General features: G+C 51.6%; 1 protein-coding gene across 2 annotated transcripts in view; it reads left to right on the top strand.

The window, feature by feature from the left end:
* The window catches only part of ZNF609 (zinc finger protein 609), a 113565-nt gene that overhangs the window by 9310 nt on the left and 88704 nt on the right, over nucleotides 1-15551 (top strand). For both annotated transcript variants that reach the window (XM_039492270.1, XM_039492271.1), the window contains exon 2: nucleotides 9357-10223. In XM_039492270.1, the coding sequence (XP_039348204.1) occupies nucleotides 9477-10223 (747 nt within the window). In that variant the 5' untranslated portion in view covers nucleotides 9357-9476. The remainder of the gene's footprint in view (nucleotides 1-9356; nucleotides 10224-15551) is intronic.

Below are 15551 nucleotides of genomic sequence, written 5' to 3'. Positions count from 1 at the left end.
AAAGTCTGGCAAAATTCACTGCAGGACATTTGGGCTAGTGTAAAATTTCTCCCCGGATGAGGAGGCAGTGCCCTGCTAGAGGCCATATTGTCTAGAGGTATGGTCACCTGCAGTCTATGACCACTTGCTCCTGACTGGCCTCAGTAATCCTCCCAGCTCCCTCTGAGGTTGAGAACTATCACTTATCTCTGTTTGACAGGCAGGAGAACTGAGGCCTGAGAAGGGAAGTGACTTTCCCAGGGTGACAGACTAGTGACTGTCAGAATGGGGTTAGATCACAGCTCTTCTGTGTACTAGGTCTGCCGGATCCACCTCTAGCTCACACTGCTGGTTAGCCTGTGTGGCTCTCCCACTGCAAAAGGGAGCTATTAATACAGTACCTACTGACCTTGGTTGCAGGCATACCCTTGGCCCTCTTGTTTAATGCTAACCTGACACTAGGTGTCTTGTTTGTTGGCTTGGGGTATCTGCACATGGGAGGCACAGATGACATCACAACAGGAAAGGACCAGTTGTCTTGCCATGGATAGGGTCAGTGTTGCAGCAGCATGAGGTTCCCCAAAATCCCACCCTGCATTGCACAAGGTGAAGGGTGGACCGTCTTTTGTGTCTCCCCTGACGCTAGGGCCAGTGAGCTGTCTGCAGTTTGGGGTTGCTTTGGAGGCACTCTGGGTTGGGTTAGGCATGGGCCCAGCAGTCCACGCCTAACCTGGTTTTGATGCTAGCTTGCAATATGACAAACGGCATGTCACTTAACCTCTGTGCATGCATGTCTTCCTAGCTGTAAACTGATGACAGTATTTATCAGTGTGGGGCAGTCTGCGGGCAGTAAGCAGTTAGCATTTGAACAGCATTTTGGAAATGGAAAGTGCTAGAGAGATGCTATTAGCTATCTCCGCAGCTTGGAGGAGCAGTGAGCAAATGGGCACATCCCTCTTTGCTCTGCTGCCTTCTCTAGAACTATAAGGGGAGCAGGGAATCTTGGGAAGGAGTGAGAGGAGGGAGCATAGGGAGGGGGCAGTATTTGGAAGAAGCACTTCCTTCAGCTAAAAACTGATTTAGAAGGAAAATGAGATGTTCCCAAGGGTAGAGATGGAGTTTTTAGACTCTCCTGGAGGATGTAGCTTAGTGGCCTCCTGAACACAGGATTTGAAATCTTCCCCTTCCACTTCTTGGGAGCCATAGGGTCAAATCTAGCCAGTGTGGCTCAACCCTTTGTTTTCCTTCAGATAATCTGTTTTGCATATAAACAATGAGGAGTCCGGTGGCACCTTAAAGACTAACATTTTTCAGACTTGATATTTTAAATGGATGCCCCTCTTTGTGGATATTGGCGCTTATGATGCTTTTATTAAGAGCAGACGTTTGCCCCGGTGTTGTTCTTTATACTGTTTGGCTATCATCCTCCACCCTACAGGCTACTGAGGTGGTGTTGTATAGATATAAAGTATATAATATAATTAATACAATATTTGATGCCTGCTTAATTGGAACAGCTGCCGTAAAATTGATTAAATCTAAATATCATGTATGAGGATGTTTCTTGTTCAGTTATGTCAATATTAGCATAAATTCTGCTGGAGAATGAATTTAGTTAGTGCCAAGTAGTTAAAAGAAGTTTAGCTATGTGTTAAATACATTTGAGATGCAAAACTCTGGTCTTCTGCCACACAAATTGCCAGATAAGGCTTAAGAGGTATATTTTGTTCCCTACGCAGTAGGCTTCGGTCAAAAATTCCAGGGCTTAGGTGAAATCAGAGCCAAATAATTGCAAATCTAAAGAGCTATAAATCCCAGTAGCAACTTTTTTAAAGGAAATTCTGTGCCATGAACTCAGGTTAAAGGCAACATTGAGTGACTTGCTGATGGTTAAAAGAAAAGAATCGTTGACAGAACAAGGAGTAATGGTCTCGAGTTGCAGTGGGGGAGGTTTAGGTTGGATATTAGGAAAAACTTTTCACTCAGAGAGTGGTGAAGTACTGGAATGGGTTACCTAGGGAGGTGGTGGAATCTCCTTCCTTAGAGGTTTTTAAGGTCAGGCTTGACAAAGCCCTGGCTGGGATGATTTAGTTGGGGATTGGTCCTGCTTTGAGCAGGGGGTGGGACTAGATGACCTCCTGAGGTCTCTTCCAATCCTGATATTCTATGATTCTATGTGTGGGCTTTTAACTCCTGCTTTAGTTCTTACCTCAGAAATATCAGCAATGTCAAGACGGGTCTTCCTTGGTTTTGCTGGAGGATTTCTTGGAGGTTATGTATTGGGAGTTCTTGGACCTCAACTGAAGGGATGAGGCGGGTGGGGATGTGTGTTGCAATCTTTAAGCACGAGAGTCTGCCTACTGTATTTTCCATTCCATGCATCTGATGAAGTGGGTTATAGCCCAAATAAATGTTAGTCTCTAAGGTGCCACAAGGACTCCTTGTTTTTTCTCTCCCCAATGTCTATTTGACATTGGAGTTAAATAAACTAATAAAAACGAGCATAGAGTTTTTAAATAATCTGACTAAGCTTTTTCTGAAGTTTAGACCAGACTGGTTCTGAAATGACTGTATGTTACTGTATTTGGTGTTTAATAGGAAATTCCTCTTTGTATGGATGTAATTGAACGTGGCTGTCAGGAAAGGCCATATTTGAAAGTTATAAGCCTGGGAGGCAGACTCAAGGTTGAGTTTTTAACCTTAACTCTGCATTTTCTGACTTGATGCTGAATTTCTCAGCTGAAAGTTGAATTCATTTTTTGTATGTAAAACACTAGTTGATGTTCAGGGGAGCTGTAAATTAAAACTTCCAGCTGACATCAGTGTGGACTTGGCTGTGGTTTCCTTCCCAAAGCAGCCTAGTGATCCATATGCAGACAAGGTCTTCTCAGAATGACTGTGCTGGTCTTTATCTCCCCCGACACCTCCAATTGCTTCCAGTTATCTGCTGCTCCTTGTCAAAGGGCTGATTATAACCAGAGGTGGAGGGAGACAGTAATGCCATATTCTGCACTTCTATAGTGCCTTTCATTCCAGGATCTCCGTGTGTTACAAAGCAGACCCAAGAATGACTTATGATCCAGATGCCATCCAAGGTCAGATTCCTCTTCTAATCCAAAGGTGCAGCCGATGGAAACGACAGGTTCTAGCATGCATTGTTCTACTTCCAGCCAAAGGATCCGGCTGCATTGCATGCTGGGAGCTGTAGTTTTCATGGAGGTGCACCTCCATATTAAAAGAGGAGGGTGGCTCCATTTTATTCAAAGTGGGTTCAGCCTTCTTGCTCCTGGCAGGTTGCCAGCGTGGCCCTTGATTGGGCAAACTTTGGTGGCCCCTGGTCTTTTGAGAAAAAGCAAGTGACATGTTAGCTTCCCCTTCAAACCGTGCTTAATTCCAGAGTTAACAGCGTGTTTTGAAACCTGGACTTTGCTGTGTTTTGGAACGTCTTGGACACCCACTGTGTGAATGCGATACAGGAAACCTACACCAGTTGGGTGGCAGCTCGCAGGGGTGTCATGGTAAATCTCCTTTGTCTGCTCCAGCTGGACTGATGTGTAGGGGAGAGCAGAACTCCCTCCCCTGCACTGTTCTTGATCTGAAAGCAGCAAGTGAGTGAGGAAGCTCCTTTGTGCAGATTTCTCAGTCTCCTCTTGTGCGTGCCAGCTGGCTCTTGTTCAACATTTTTTTCATCCTAGAGAGGGGGCGGGGAGAAAGGAACATCTTAAAAAGAAATCTACAAAAACGACATGGGAGTTACTTTAAAAAAAAATCCAACCCAAACAAGCCAGGCTGGGGGATTACAGAGGTAGCATTAGGAGTGGAGAGCAGAGAGTTGGCACTGCAGCTCTGAAAAGGAAGGCGAGTCCCCTCTTGAGTTTCTTTAGTCGTAAAAGGAAACAAAAAAGGATCTTGTGTGGAGGCAACATATGGGGAAAGCTGTAGGCTGGCTGCCAGCACTAGATGGCGGGAGAAAGGGCCTTCAGTACAGCATCCTCTCGCATTTCTGCATTGTCCCGCTTGGAAAACTGTGCACCCGTGGGGCTGGATGGGGTGGGTAGTTGTTCCATGCAGCGAACAGCAATTCCTACTTTGTTCTGACTGAGATTTTGCTCTTCTGATTCCACTCCTCCCTCCAACTGGTGCTGGGATTGCCTCCCCCTCCTATCATTGGGGGCTGCTCTTGGACAGATGGGTGCATTTGCTGTCTTGGACTTGGTCCAGTGAGGGTGAGCAGTTATTTGAAACCCTCCTCTGCTTTGGTCTGCTGTAGAGTGGCAGCCGTCTGGCCAGAGGAAACACCTCGCACAGGAGATTTCCCGTCGTCTTTGCTGTTCCTTGTTGCGGGCATTCCTGAAAGTTAATCAGGGTGAAAATTGCAGTCAGTCATGTCTGGAAGCCACCAGAGGCTAATCCCGGAGCGCTGCAGATTCGAGCACATGGGTAGGAGACAGTCTCTTTATGTGTGGGCTGGCTGACTTGCTGCCAGAGGAATAGCTTGCTTCTGGTTTTTGTCACCCTTTGGCGTTAAATCATTCCCTGTTTAGGTTTTTCTGCCTCTTGCTCCACTACAACAGCTCAGAAGGAATGCAGGCTCCTTGGGTTTACAGAGGATCCGCTGGGGTGTGTTCCAGCACAAAGAGCCCTGGCTAATGTGGTTTCCTAGGTCTCCGCCTGGTGCTGGTGTGTTTGAAATGCTCCCTGTCTGTTTGAATAGCTTTCTCTAGGTGTGTTTGCCAGTGGCTGTTAGCTCAGAAAGTGAACTTTCCGGTTTGTCTCTAATGCGTTGGCTCCTTCCCAGTGCATAGATGTGGATTGTGGAGGTTCCAGCACCAAATGGAGCTGAATTATTCATGTCTGATACTGTGTGTGTGTGCAGCATTCCCCATTGGATAACTGTCTCCCTGAAGAACCTCTGCTCCAGGCCCTATCTTAAAATGCCTTGTTGGCAGGTTTCCAGCCTCACAGGTGACCGCATGCCTTTTCTGTTGTGTAGGGACCAAGCCTGCAATGGGAGGAGGTGAGGGGAACACTAGCTGTGGCTGCATAAGCCCCTTCACTGTTTTCTGTGGTTCTGTGATTTCTTTGTCTCTTATCCTTCTCCCAGAGGAGGCAGAGTTTCTGATGGGCACCTAATGGGGGCAACTTGCTAGGAACCAGAGGGCTGTGCATAATGGGCATCAGTAATCAAGTTGTAATGAGAGTCTTCCTGAGTATGGAGGGGCAGCCTGTGATGAGTACGGGTCCTGGCATGCACCGCTTGCTCTGCCTCAGAGCATGTGTTGCAGCCAGGACCTGTAGTCTGCACAGGCTGCATTCTCTGTGTCGGTAAAGGTGTCCACAGAGCCAGGCTGTGTTAGTGTCTCCTGATGTGTGTGCTGGAAATTCCCTATGTCCTCTAGTTCAGTTGTCAACCAGCACAGTGTGAGGGGTGGACATGATCAGCGCCCCCTGAAGTTCTCTGCTTTGTCTTGTTTACAGGGGTTTTCTCTTCTTTATCCGTGCTGGGGGACAAGTCCTGCCTTCAGTTACACTAGTACAATCTCACGGGTGAGGCAGAGGGCACAGTGTGCATTGGGTAGTGTAGCTTGAAAAGGAGCATTTTCATGTGGGCAGATCTGCCCCTGCTGGGCACCAGCTCATCAGCTTTTGCAGGCTGCCATAGATAAATTGCCAGTGGCTCCTAGTTGCTTGGCTGCTGTGAGTCTCACTGAGCGCCTGACCCTCTGGGGGCTACATGTGTGTTCATTCCAGCTCCGCCCTGAATCTATGATATTCTTCCTAGGCTGAGAAGCCACATCAGTGAGCTGGCAGCTCTTCATCTATGGGTTGCTTTGTTGGAGTGGGACCAAATCACTTACCATCTGATGGCTAAGGTTGAGTTGGAACCTGAAGGGTAGAAATTGGGAGGTGATTGGGACTGAATGATCGTGCTGAGATGAAGAGGGCTGCTTTAGTTTAGCTGTCAAGTCATTCTGTGTATGGTAGCTCTAAAACATCCCTGCTGTTGGATGCCGGGGGAGATTTTCTCCAGTGAGGGAGGTGTCTCCATCTCCCTTTCAGCTGGGTCCTTTCCTGAATAGCACTTGGAGTTACTTTGCTTTTCCTACCTTTAAAAATACAGTTGAGAGGGCATAGAAATGAATCAAGCAGGAAGCTCTCTGATCCCATCATAGTGGCCAAGAGCAAAGCACAGGCTTATGGAGCTGTACATGTGCTGTCCTTATTGTAACATGGCCATGTGAACTACAAGTCCCAGCATGCAATGCACACTCTTGGTTACATGGCCTTACTCTTGCATCAACATGGAGTGTTGCATGCTGGGACCAGTAGTTTTTACAGGCTGCACCTCAGTATCAAAAGGAGGGGGGACAGCTACTATGTGGTCTGTTGGACATGAATCAGGTGCAGTTCCTTGGAGTCCAGACAAACTGTTTAAGAGGCCATTGGTGTAGGGTAACTATTGGGCACCCTGATGGGGAGGCTGGTCTGTATTTCACCAGTAGTGCCCCATAGCCATCATCACCCAGCAAAACCTTGGTCTGCATGTGCCTTTTGCACGTGGGAGTAACAGAGGCTTTTGGGCAAAGGTCTATTACTGTATTTGTTATCTCTGAAGTGCCCTGGTGGGATACCGTGCCCCCAGTCCTTGGGCTGATCCCATCCCCAAGAGGGGCCTTTGTGGTCTAACAGCTTGGGCAGTCAAACTCATTATTGGCCTTGTGCATCTGGACAAAGAAATTGCTGAGGGCTGGCAGTACAAAGGCGATTCTCTGCACGTGGCGCCTGTGGTGGCCAGGAGCTTGGGGCTGGCAGGGAGGTTTTGTGCTGCTTTGGATGTGAAGAGCTTCTCCTTGTTTTGGTGGGAGGCTGGGGGGAGTGAGGTGAATTGATCATTGCACATCTCTGTCCCTCCCCCAAGCTGATCCGTGCAGGGAGCAGCCTGTTTGTGATCTCAGCTGGAGGAACAAAGCACAAATGGCACTATCTGGCAGGGATGGACCGGGAAAGTGGCTCTAGAGAGGCAGGTAGATCTGAGCAGCTGGTGGATTAGAGCTGAGGATGCTGACTGTTGTGCATGCTCCAAGCTGGGAAGTGGATTACCTGGGGGGTGGGGGGGCTGGGGCAAGGGAAGAGGGAGGCAAGAACACACATGGTGGCTTTTGAAAGCTGTTAGTGACTCCAGTGCTGCATGCAGCGTTCTCCTGATTCTGCACTTTCTCTGCCATTGAAACAAGAGGTCAGTGCTTTTCATTTCCAGCTCGCGTGTTAGCCCCTGGCTCCTGGGGTTAAAAATCTCTGTAATGACCTGTCAGAGAGTGGATTATTAGGTGTACAGAGCCAGGGATGCTGTGGGGAGCAGATGGAAAATGGTCTGGCTGCTGCAGCCTGTCTGATGAAAGACTCCTTGGCATTTTTACAGTGTTTGTGTCTCTGAAAACGCACCACGAAGCTGCTTTCCAGGCTCCTGCCTGCTGGGGTTTAAAAGAGAATGTATTTTTTTAAGTCACCTGCTTTTGGAGTATTGCTCAGAAATAATACTGGGGATCTGTGGGCCGTGTGCTCAGCAGGAGGAGGACAATGGCACTCGAGAGGAGCCGCATTGAGAGGGGCGGCCAAGGGTTTCTCGGGAGAGCCTGGAGAGGGGTTTGCTGGGGCTGAGAGCCTGGCTGCTGGGAAGAACACTGTTTCATGTGTTAATTATGTCTGGTAATGCAATTGCCACTAGCTACTTTCCGTGAGTGACTCTGGGGCTTTTTTTCCCCTTGCTACACAATTGCTTCCAGGGAAATGTGCAGTGCAGAGATCTGAGTGTCGGCCCTGGCTTTAGGGCGTTCTAGGGATGAGGGAGAGAATGCTAGATCTGACTAGGGGGGCAGCAGAGCGAGGACATGTGCAGTGACAGCTTCCTGCATGCAGTGCTGCCAGTGCCCCTCAGACCTGATTTCAGTCCTGGCTCCTACACAGCACTGCCCATGCCCCTCAGTCCTGACCTGCAGTCCCCCTGCTGTTCCACCCCTGAGCTCCCCCTACCTCTGCTGCAGTTCTGCCAATGCCCTTCAGTCCTGACCTGGAAGCCCCCACCCCTCTTCTGGCCTTGGGCCTGTCCTGACCAGTCAGTTGTGCTGCGTATTGTGTGGTGGCTTTCGAGTGTGGGAGCTCTAAAGTGAGCTGACATGCTGTGGTCTGTCACTGGAGATCGGAGGTGAGCTCTGAGCTGTGGGGACAGAAATCTAGTCCCTGCCATTTGGCCCCTGGCTGGTCCTGATGGCTCTTACTTGGCTTTAACACTGTGCTCCTTCTGAGGCTAGATGTCGGATTCCCACCAGGGCACTAAACGTCCCTGGTAGGTGACTCTGGTCTCATGCTGCACAGTGTGTGTGGGGCGCACTACTCTGGTCAAGGTTCCCAAACCCCACCCCTGGCCCTGGAGGGCACAGAGGGGAGGGGTTTGCCTCCATCCCCGGGCTGCGTGCAGGGAGTGCTTGGTAATTCAGAGGGAAGTGGCAAGCAGGGAGCGAGTGAGTAATGTCTTGTTGAAGCTGAGAGCTCTGACCTGCCGGGGCCTGTATCGATTGAGGGAGCGATGCCAGATGGCAGCTTCCACAGGGACAGCCAGGGTGCTAGGGCCTCTTCTGAGGCTGTTAGGGGCCAGCAGGATGGTGTGATGGGACTGTGGCAGCCAGAGGGCAGGCTGGTGAGTTTCATGTAGCAGGTCACTTTTCCAGGGCAGTGTCTGTGGTGGGGGCTGGAGGGATGGGGTGTTGCGGATTGTTCCCCACACAGGCAGTGGGCTCCGGTCAGCTTCAGTGTCTGAAATTGTGTACGTTCATGTGAGTGTTTCTTTGGGGTGAAGCAAAGTAGGTGTGGGCAGCTGTGCCCATGGGCTCGCGTGGGCTGGTAATAGAGTACAGGCCCCTGCGTCTGTCGTGGGGTGTGTTTGTGTATGAGAGAGAGAGAGTGTGTGACAGCATGTGAGGGCAAGTTCGTGTGTGTGTGTGTGTGTGTGTGTGTGTGTGTGGAATTCAGGCTTCCTGTGTCTTTGGTGGGGCGTGTGTGTGTGTGGGAGATGGGTGAGTTCAGGCTCCATGTATCTGTGGTGGGTGGTGGTGGTGGGTGTATGTAAGAGAGGGAATGGGTTCAGACTCTGTGTCTGGTGGTGTGTCTGGGGGAGTTCAGGCTCTGTGTCTCTGGTGGTGTGTGAGTGAGAGACAGCATGTGTGTGTGAGAGAGTTCAGGCTCCATGTGTCTGTGGTGGTGCACAGGTACCTGTTGAGCCCCTGTAGTGGTGAAGGTGTGTGTGCCTGTTCCAGGAAGATCACTCGAACAGGCTTCCCCGTGCCGCTCCGTGTAACACCTGTTCTTGCTCTCCCTTTCAGCGATGATGCCGTCACCTGGGCAGACCCTGACTGAAGGCTTGAGGACATAGCTGCAGCTGCTGCCTGGGATCCAGAGGCGGGAAAGAGCCTGGAACTCTGAGGTGGGCTGTGAACTCTAAGATGTCCTTGAGCAGCGGAGTTTCCGGAGGGAAAGGAGTGGATGCGAACCCTGTTGAGACGTACGACAGTGGGGATGAGTGGGACATTGGAGTAGGGAACCTCATCATTGACCTGGACGCTGACTTGGAGAAGGACCAGCAGAAATTGGAAATGTCGGGCTCCAAAGAGGTGGGGTTGTCGGCGCCCAATGCTGTGGCCACGCTGCCTGATAACATCAAGTTTGTGACTCCGGTGCCAGGCCCTCAGGGCAAGGAGGGCAAGTCCAAATCCAAGAGGAGCAAGAGTGGCAAGGACAGTGGCAAGCCGGCCCCAGGAACCTCTCTGTTCACTCCCAGCGAGGGGGCCAGTGGCAAGAAGGAGGTTCAGGGACGCTCTGGGGATGGCGCCAGTTCGGGCAGCCTGGTGGCTGCTGTCATCCCGAAGGGCACTGAGAAGTCGGCCAAAGCATCTCGCAGCGTGGCCAGCTCCAAAAAGGAGAAGGAGGGCAGCTCATCCAAGAGCAAGAAGGAAAGGAGTGAGGGTGTGGGGGCTCCATCAGAGAAGGAGCCCAGCGTGCTCCAGCCTCTTGCCCTGGCTGTGAGGGTGGGACAGTACGATGCGGGCCAAGGGCCAGAACCTGCTGCAGCCGAGCAGCTCGGGAGTATAGCTATTGACACGGGAGCTGCGCTCAATCCTTTGGGAGTTAAATCGGAGATGGAGGATGGGGAAAGTGAGTGCCGGCAGCCGAAAAAGGTCAAAGCAGAGAAGGTAAGAGGCAGGCGAGTTGCCACCTTGCTGGGGTGGGGTGGAGGGACATTGCTGTGGAGAACAGGCAGCCTATGCAACCCCATGTCTGCTCCCCATTCCAGTGGAGCGGTCCTCTGTACACGTTCTTCCCCTAATGCTTTGCCAGGAGCAGTGGGACTGCTCCCCTTCAGCAGCAGGAGATGGAGGCAGTTGCTTCCAGTGTCCTCTAGAATGCACAGGACTTGCTGCATGTGCTACACTAGGTTCTGGTGAGCTGTAACGGGATGGAACTGGGAACAGCAAAACGTAGGCTGTATTTTGGGCAAGCTGCTTGCCAGCAAGATGCGTAGGGCCATGAAATGGCTCCCTGGGCCAGGGGTGGAAGCCGGTTCTGGCCTCTTTAAAATGGACTGTACAGTGAAGAACTGTCCTTCCTTCGCCTCTGGGAAATGGGACTCTCCAGATCCCCAGTCCACAGCTTTGAGTCATAAGTGTTTGAGATGAGGGAAGAGCATCTTACCATCCACTGGTCCTGTGTAGGATTGTTACTGACAGTCAAGGTCTGGTGTACTTTGTGGCAAGCAGGGAAGCCAGGGTATGTAGTTTGTGTTTTGTAAATGAGAAGAGGATGCAACTCCTTGCTTCCCCCTTTGTGGGAGGGCTGAAGGTGGCTTGAGCTCCTAGCTCCCCAGGAATCCTCAACAGCCATGAGCTGCATGCCTGAATGCACCAGAGCCTGTGATACTGGAGAGCTGTTCTGGGCAAATGGCTGCAGTTGAGGTCTGGAGCTAAGTAGGCTCTGTTGCTGATGGTACCACACGGGTGCTGTGCTGTCCTGGTCTCTGCTCCTCCCACAGATGAGCTTGGTTAATTGATGACAAGGTATGCCAGCTTGTGGTGGCTTTGGTTTGGGATGTTCGGGTGCAGGGCCCTGCACTCTCCATTCCTCCTGCAGTCGAGCGGGGCAGACGGACTGGCTCTCTGAGCTGCCTGATTGGCTGGGGGTGCTCTGTGCGGGCTCACCTTGTGTTGAGCTGGTCCCAGCAGCTGATTTATAAATTGATTTCTCTATAATTACATCAGTTGCAGCAGGGGAGATGATGTCCATATGTAAGTGTTAATAAGTATAGAATCTGTCCCAGGGTGTGGCAGAGAAGCTGGAGCTGGCCTGCTCTCATCCCTGCAATGCAGGGTAGGGTCATGGGGCCTTGTTCTCCCTCTACCCAGGCCTGCAGTTTGTACATTGGCCTAGTGGTACCTGTTGTCATCGTCAGCATGTGGACATCAATATGTCTGTGGCAATGGGCAGTTTTCCATGTTAAATGCTATTTAGCATTGGCCTACACTTGTGGCAGCTTTTAGAGATTGTCATGGGTGAGCTGGCAGGGCTGTGCTGGGGGTGGGTGGGTATTGCCCACAAAGTACCCCCTTCTCTTTCAGATCAGCCTTAGGTGCTAAGGTTCTGTTGCCGCTCCTGGCAACAAACATGTCTGGCTCTGGAGCTAATCCGTCCACAAAGTGGGGCTGTGGAAAATGATGGGCTTTCTTCCTGCGCAGCTCCATGATCCTGCTGCCTTGTTCCTGCTCGTATGCTCTTAGATTGCTGTGACACCAGTGGGAAAGCTGCTTCCTCTGGCTGCCATATGCAAGTAGTTTAACTCATGAGCGGCCTTGTCCTTGCAAGATCTCTGCTGCAGAGTGCAGGATGGGCTGATACAGCTCTTTGGAGGCATAAGACCATTCCAAGACCTGGCTCTAGAGGCTTGTCTGTACTAGAGAATTTAGATGTTACCACCACTGCTGCAACCCTCTAGCACACCCATAAAACACCACATGGCCGCACACAAGCAGTTGCAGTGGTGGTGGCCAAGCCTGTGCACCACCACTGGCCTTGTGCTGGCCCTGAACATCCAGTGGAAGAAACTGAACATGGTGCAGATAGATCATATAAACCACACACATCACACACCACTCCAGGGAGCGGTGCCATGGTTTGTAGACCAGGTGCAATGGTCTCAGGCCTGGCAGTGTGTGGAGGAAGTGCTGCATGTGGGTTCAGTGTGGGCACTTGGAGAAAGAGGCCCACTGGAGTGAGTTGCAGTGCTCCACTTCTAGCGTGGCTGCAGCCTCAAGTGCCCCAGCAGGTGTTTCTGCTGATCAAATCCATGCTCTTAAAACTTGGCTCTCTTCTTTCAGGAGCCAGGTAGAATCTGTGTGCGTGGGGGGGGAGCTAACGCTAGGTGGCTGTGGGAGCTGCTGAGGCCCTGCCTCGTTTGAAGGGCTTTACAGAGCAGGCTGCTTGGTGTTGCTGGGGAAATAAGTCCCAGGCAAAACCTTTAAGCTGGAGCCCAGATTATCAATGCCTCTGGTACCGAAGGATGGAAATATAAGTGACCTACATGGGGTTGTGCCCTTTGTCATGTCCCTCTGATGGATTAAGCGTCCTAAAATGTTTCTCCTGCACTTTTTTTTCTGATTGTTTCCATTAGGAGTTCAGCCTTTGGGTCTGCTTGCAGGGAATCGTCCTGGTGGAAAGCTCATCCCTCTAGACGAGAGTGGCTGGGGACACAGGCAGGAGCAGCGGCTGTAGTGATATAAGACGGGGGATATTTTACTGGGATAGCAATGTCAGTTGAGGGCAGGGGGGAGTGGTTTACTGATCTAGGTTCACTGGTACAGCCCCTCAAGTGGGTGCATTTATATCCGCATAGCTCATTCCCCTTCCCTACTGAGATAAGCGATCCCAGTATAAACGCTTATAAATGGATGTAACTGCATCCACACTATGGTGGGGTAGGGGCTCTAATTAGAGTTAGTCCTTCGGGTGTAGACAAGGCCTTTGGAGCTGGAGTTCCATTTTCAGAAGTGACTTAGGTGCCTCAGTCTCTGTGAATGTCAGGTGAGTTTAGGCGCCTAGGTCATTTAGGGACATTAGAAAATTCTACCTGGTCTCATTTGGCTCAGACTTGCCAGAAACTCGCCAGTGCAAGGCCTGAGCTGTGAAATGTTAGATGGTTTGGTTTAGGTTTGGCATTGCTGGAGGGAGGGTAAAACACAGGGGCTTAGAATGGGAGGTGCAGAGACACCCCTTAAAGCTGGGAGCGTGGGTGGACAGATGGCTGGGCAGCCTGCTCTTGGAGTCCCATGGCTATGAGTAGCCCTCCCTGGCCAATGACAGTCAGTGTGAAACAGGTTTGGCCCAGCGATTGTCAGAGGCTCATGTTCTGTGGGGTGAAGGCTAAGGCTGAGGGTCCTATGGGCAATGAAGGTCTTGAAAAGAGGGCTGCAGGCAGTACAGGGAGAACATGAGAGGGGGTCTGCCCCTGAGAGAAGGGAGTGTGCCCGCGATGGATGAGCAGGGCCTCGGGAACTGGCTGTCTTCAAAAGCTGCAAAGTTTTGCAGTAAAAGGGCTTGTTCCAAATCAGTGTGTCAGGCTCTGTGGAGACCGTGGAGAGCAGAACCGACTGAGTGGGGGACTGGTGGGTAGCAGGAACGGGTACGTGTTCCTACCAGACCCCTGTGCAGCTCCCTGCAAAGCAGGGGCAGGATTGGGAATGTTATATTGCCCACTTTGCAGGATCAAATGAGCCCGGGGTGCTCTCCCAGCATCCCGTGTGTCCCCACGAGCCGCAAGTGTGGAACCTTTGTTTATTCTCCTGTGAAGGAGGGGCCCAAATGTGCACAGCCCGGACAGGGTTGGGGTATGGTGTGCTCTGCCCAGGCAGCAGCCAGCCTTCATGGGGAGGCCTGGACAGCTTGGGAATGCAGGTTGTTCTTGGGGAGAGGGTTTACCCAGCAGAACAGCTGTGCACAGTGAGAAATGGCCTGCAGGCTCTGAGGGGTTGTTTGCTGGGTGAGCTGCCGCCCAGTCACTGGGGATGGCTCGCTGGGCTGGGCTAGGGGCTGGGAAGGGTAGTGAATGACGGATGTCTGTGTGGCGCTGCTCCCTCCGCCCTCCCTTTGCTCATTGCTCTGTCTATGACAACCCCTTGCCACTCTCTCTCTCTGCCCCTGCTGCCGTGGCTGGCGGCTGCACCAGTGCAGAGCTCGCTGCTCTGTCTGCTCGGAGCCCGAGGGGGAGGCGCATCCCGGCAGATGCTGCCTGCTGCCATTGTCAGCGCAGCCCTCTGGAGCTGCCTCCTTCCTTCTGCTCCCCTCTCCGCATGGGGGATGGGATGGGAGGGGATATTGAGCATTAAACAAAAGCGCCTCCCAGCTCTGGGCTGCTGCCCTGGCTTTGTTTTGATTGAGAGCTTGTTGAGCAGGATGAGTGGCCAGATGTGATGCTGCTGCAAACAAGGAAAAGGCAAACATCAGCGACTGGGAAGTCAGCGCTAGAGAAACCCCTCTCCATATTGTGTGTGGAGTGTGTATAGGCATGGGGCGGGGGCTCATCACCCTTCCCTTCAAGGTCTATTGTTAGGGGGCTGCAGATGGATGTGCCTCCCCCGCCCCCCCAGGTGAGCTCCCATGCTGTCAGAGCTCAGGTGGCATCTGCATTAGCCTTCTCCCCCTAGGTCCTCCACCATTGCTGATACTGACGGGATGGGGAAATCTTACAGTGGGGGAGAAGCTGGGGTTGGCAGGGCCTATATTAAGTTAGCCATATGAACACGTCTGAGGCTCAGCTGTGCCATTGCACGATTCCCTCTTGCCAGCATGGGGCACCTCTGTGTTCAGGGGTTGGGGTGGGTGCGTCTGTTTTGGGAAGCTGAGTGCCTATCTTACAGGAACAGCTAGCAGGGGTGCACTGGAGGTATCTCTGTTGGGTGAATTTCTCAGTTGTGCAGTTGGGAGTGGGCTGGCAATATTAGCGTTAGATGGTTAGCTGCAGTGGTGCTAAGCAGCTAGCTCGGAGCAGGCTTCCTTGACCCATGCCCGGTCTACACTAGGACTTCCATTTGTTGAACTGGCAGCCTCAGGCAGCTACTCTGATACAGGCAGCCTTTCTTTCTAATATGTACACACAGGCAGAAAAGGTGCTTCCTGAACACGGCTGTAAAGCTTTGTTCCAGTCTACACTGCCAGGAGTAGCCATTTTAAAGGAGGATGTAGCACAGATATTAGCAGCGGCACTAACAGAAATGTTTCTTTAGATACGCTCTTGCCCCAGAAATCTATAGCACGTTTCTTGAACATTTGTAACAAGGTGCCAAGTGTGGATGCAGATGCAGCTCTGTCACCACTGAGCTTGCTGGACCCGATTGAAAATATTGCACAAGCTCTAATGTGGACAGGGCCAGACTGAGACTGGAGAAGAGCGAGAATCCCGAATCCCAGTCTCTTTCCCAGACTTCCTCCCCTAAAAATTCCCACAGTTGGTACCGGTTTTGTTAGCAACATGTGCT

This window comes from Mauremys reevesii, linkage group 10 (genome assembly GCF_016161935.1).
Source record: "Mauremys reevesii isolate NIE-2019 linkage group 10, ASM1616193v1, whole genome shotgun sequence".
In the NCBI taxonomy this organism is placed as follows: Eukaryota; Metazoa; Chordata; order Testudines; family Geoemydidae; genus Mauremys; species Mauremys reevesii.
Note: the sequence above shows the minus strand (reverse complement) of the source record. Positions and strands in the feature narration are given on the sequence as shown.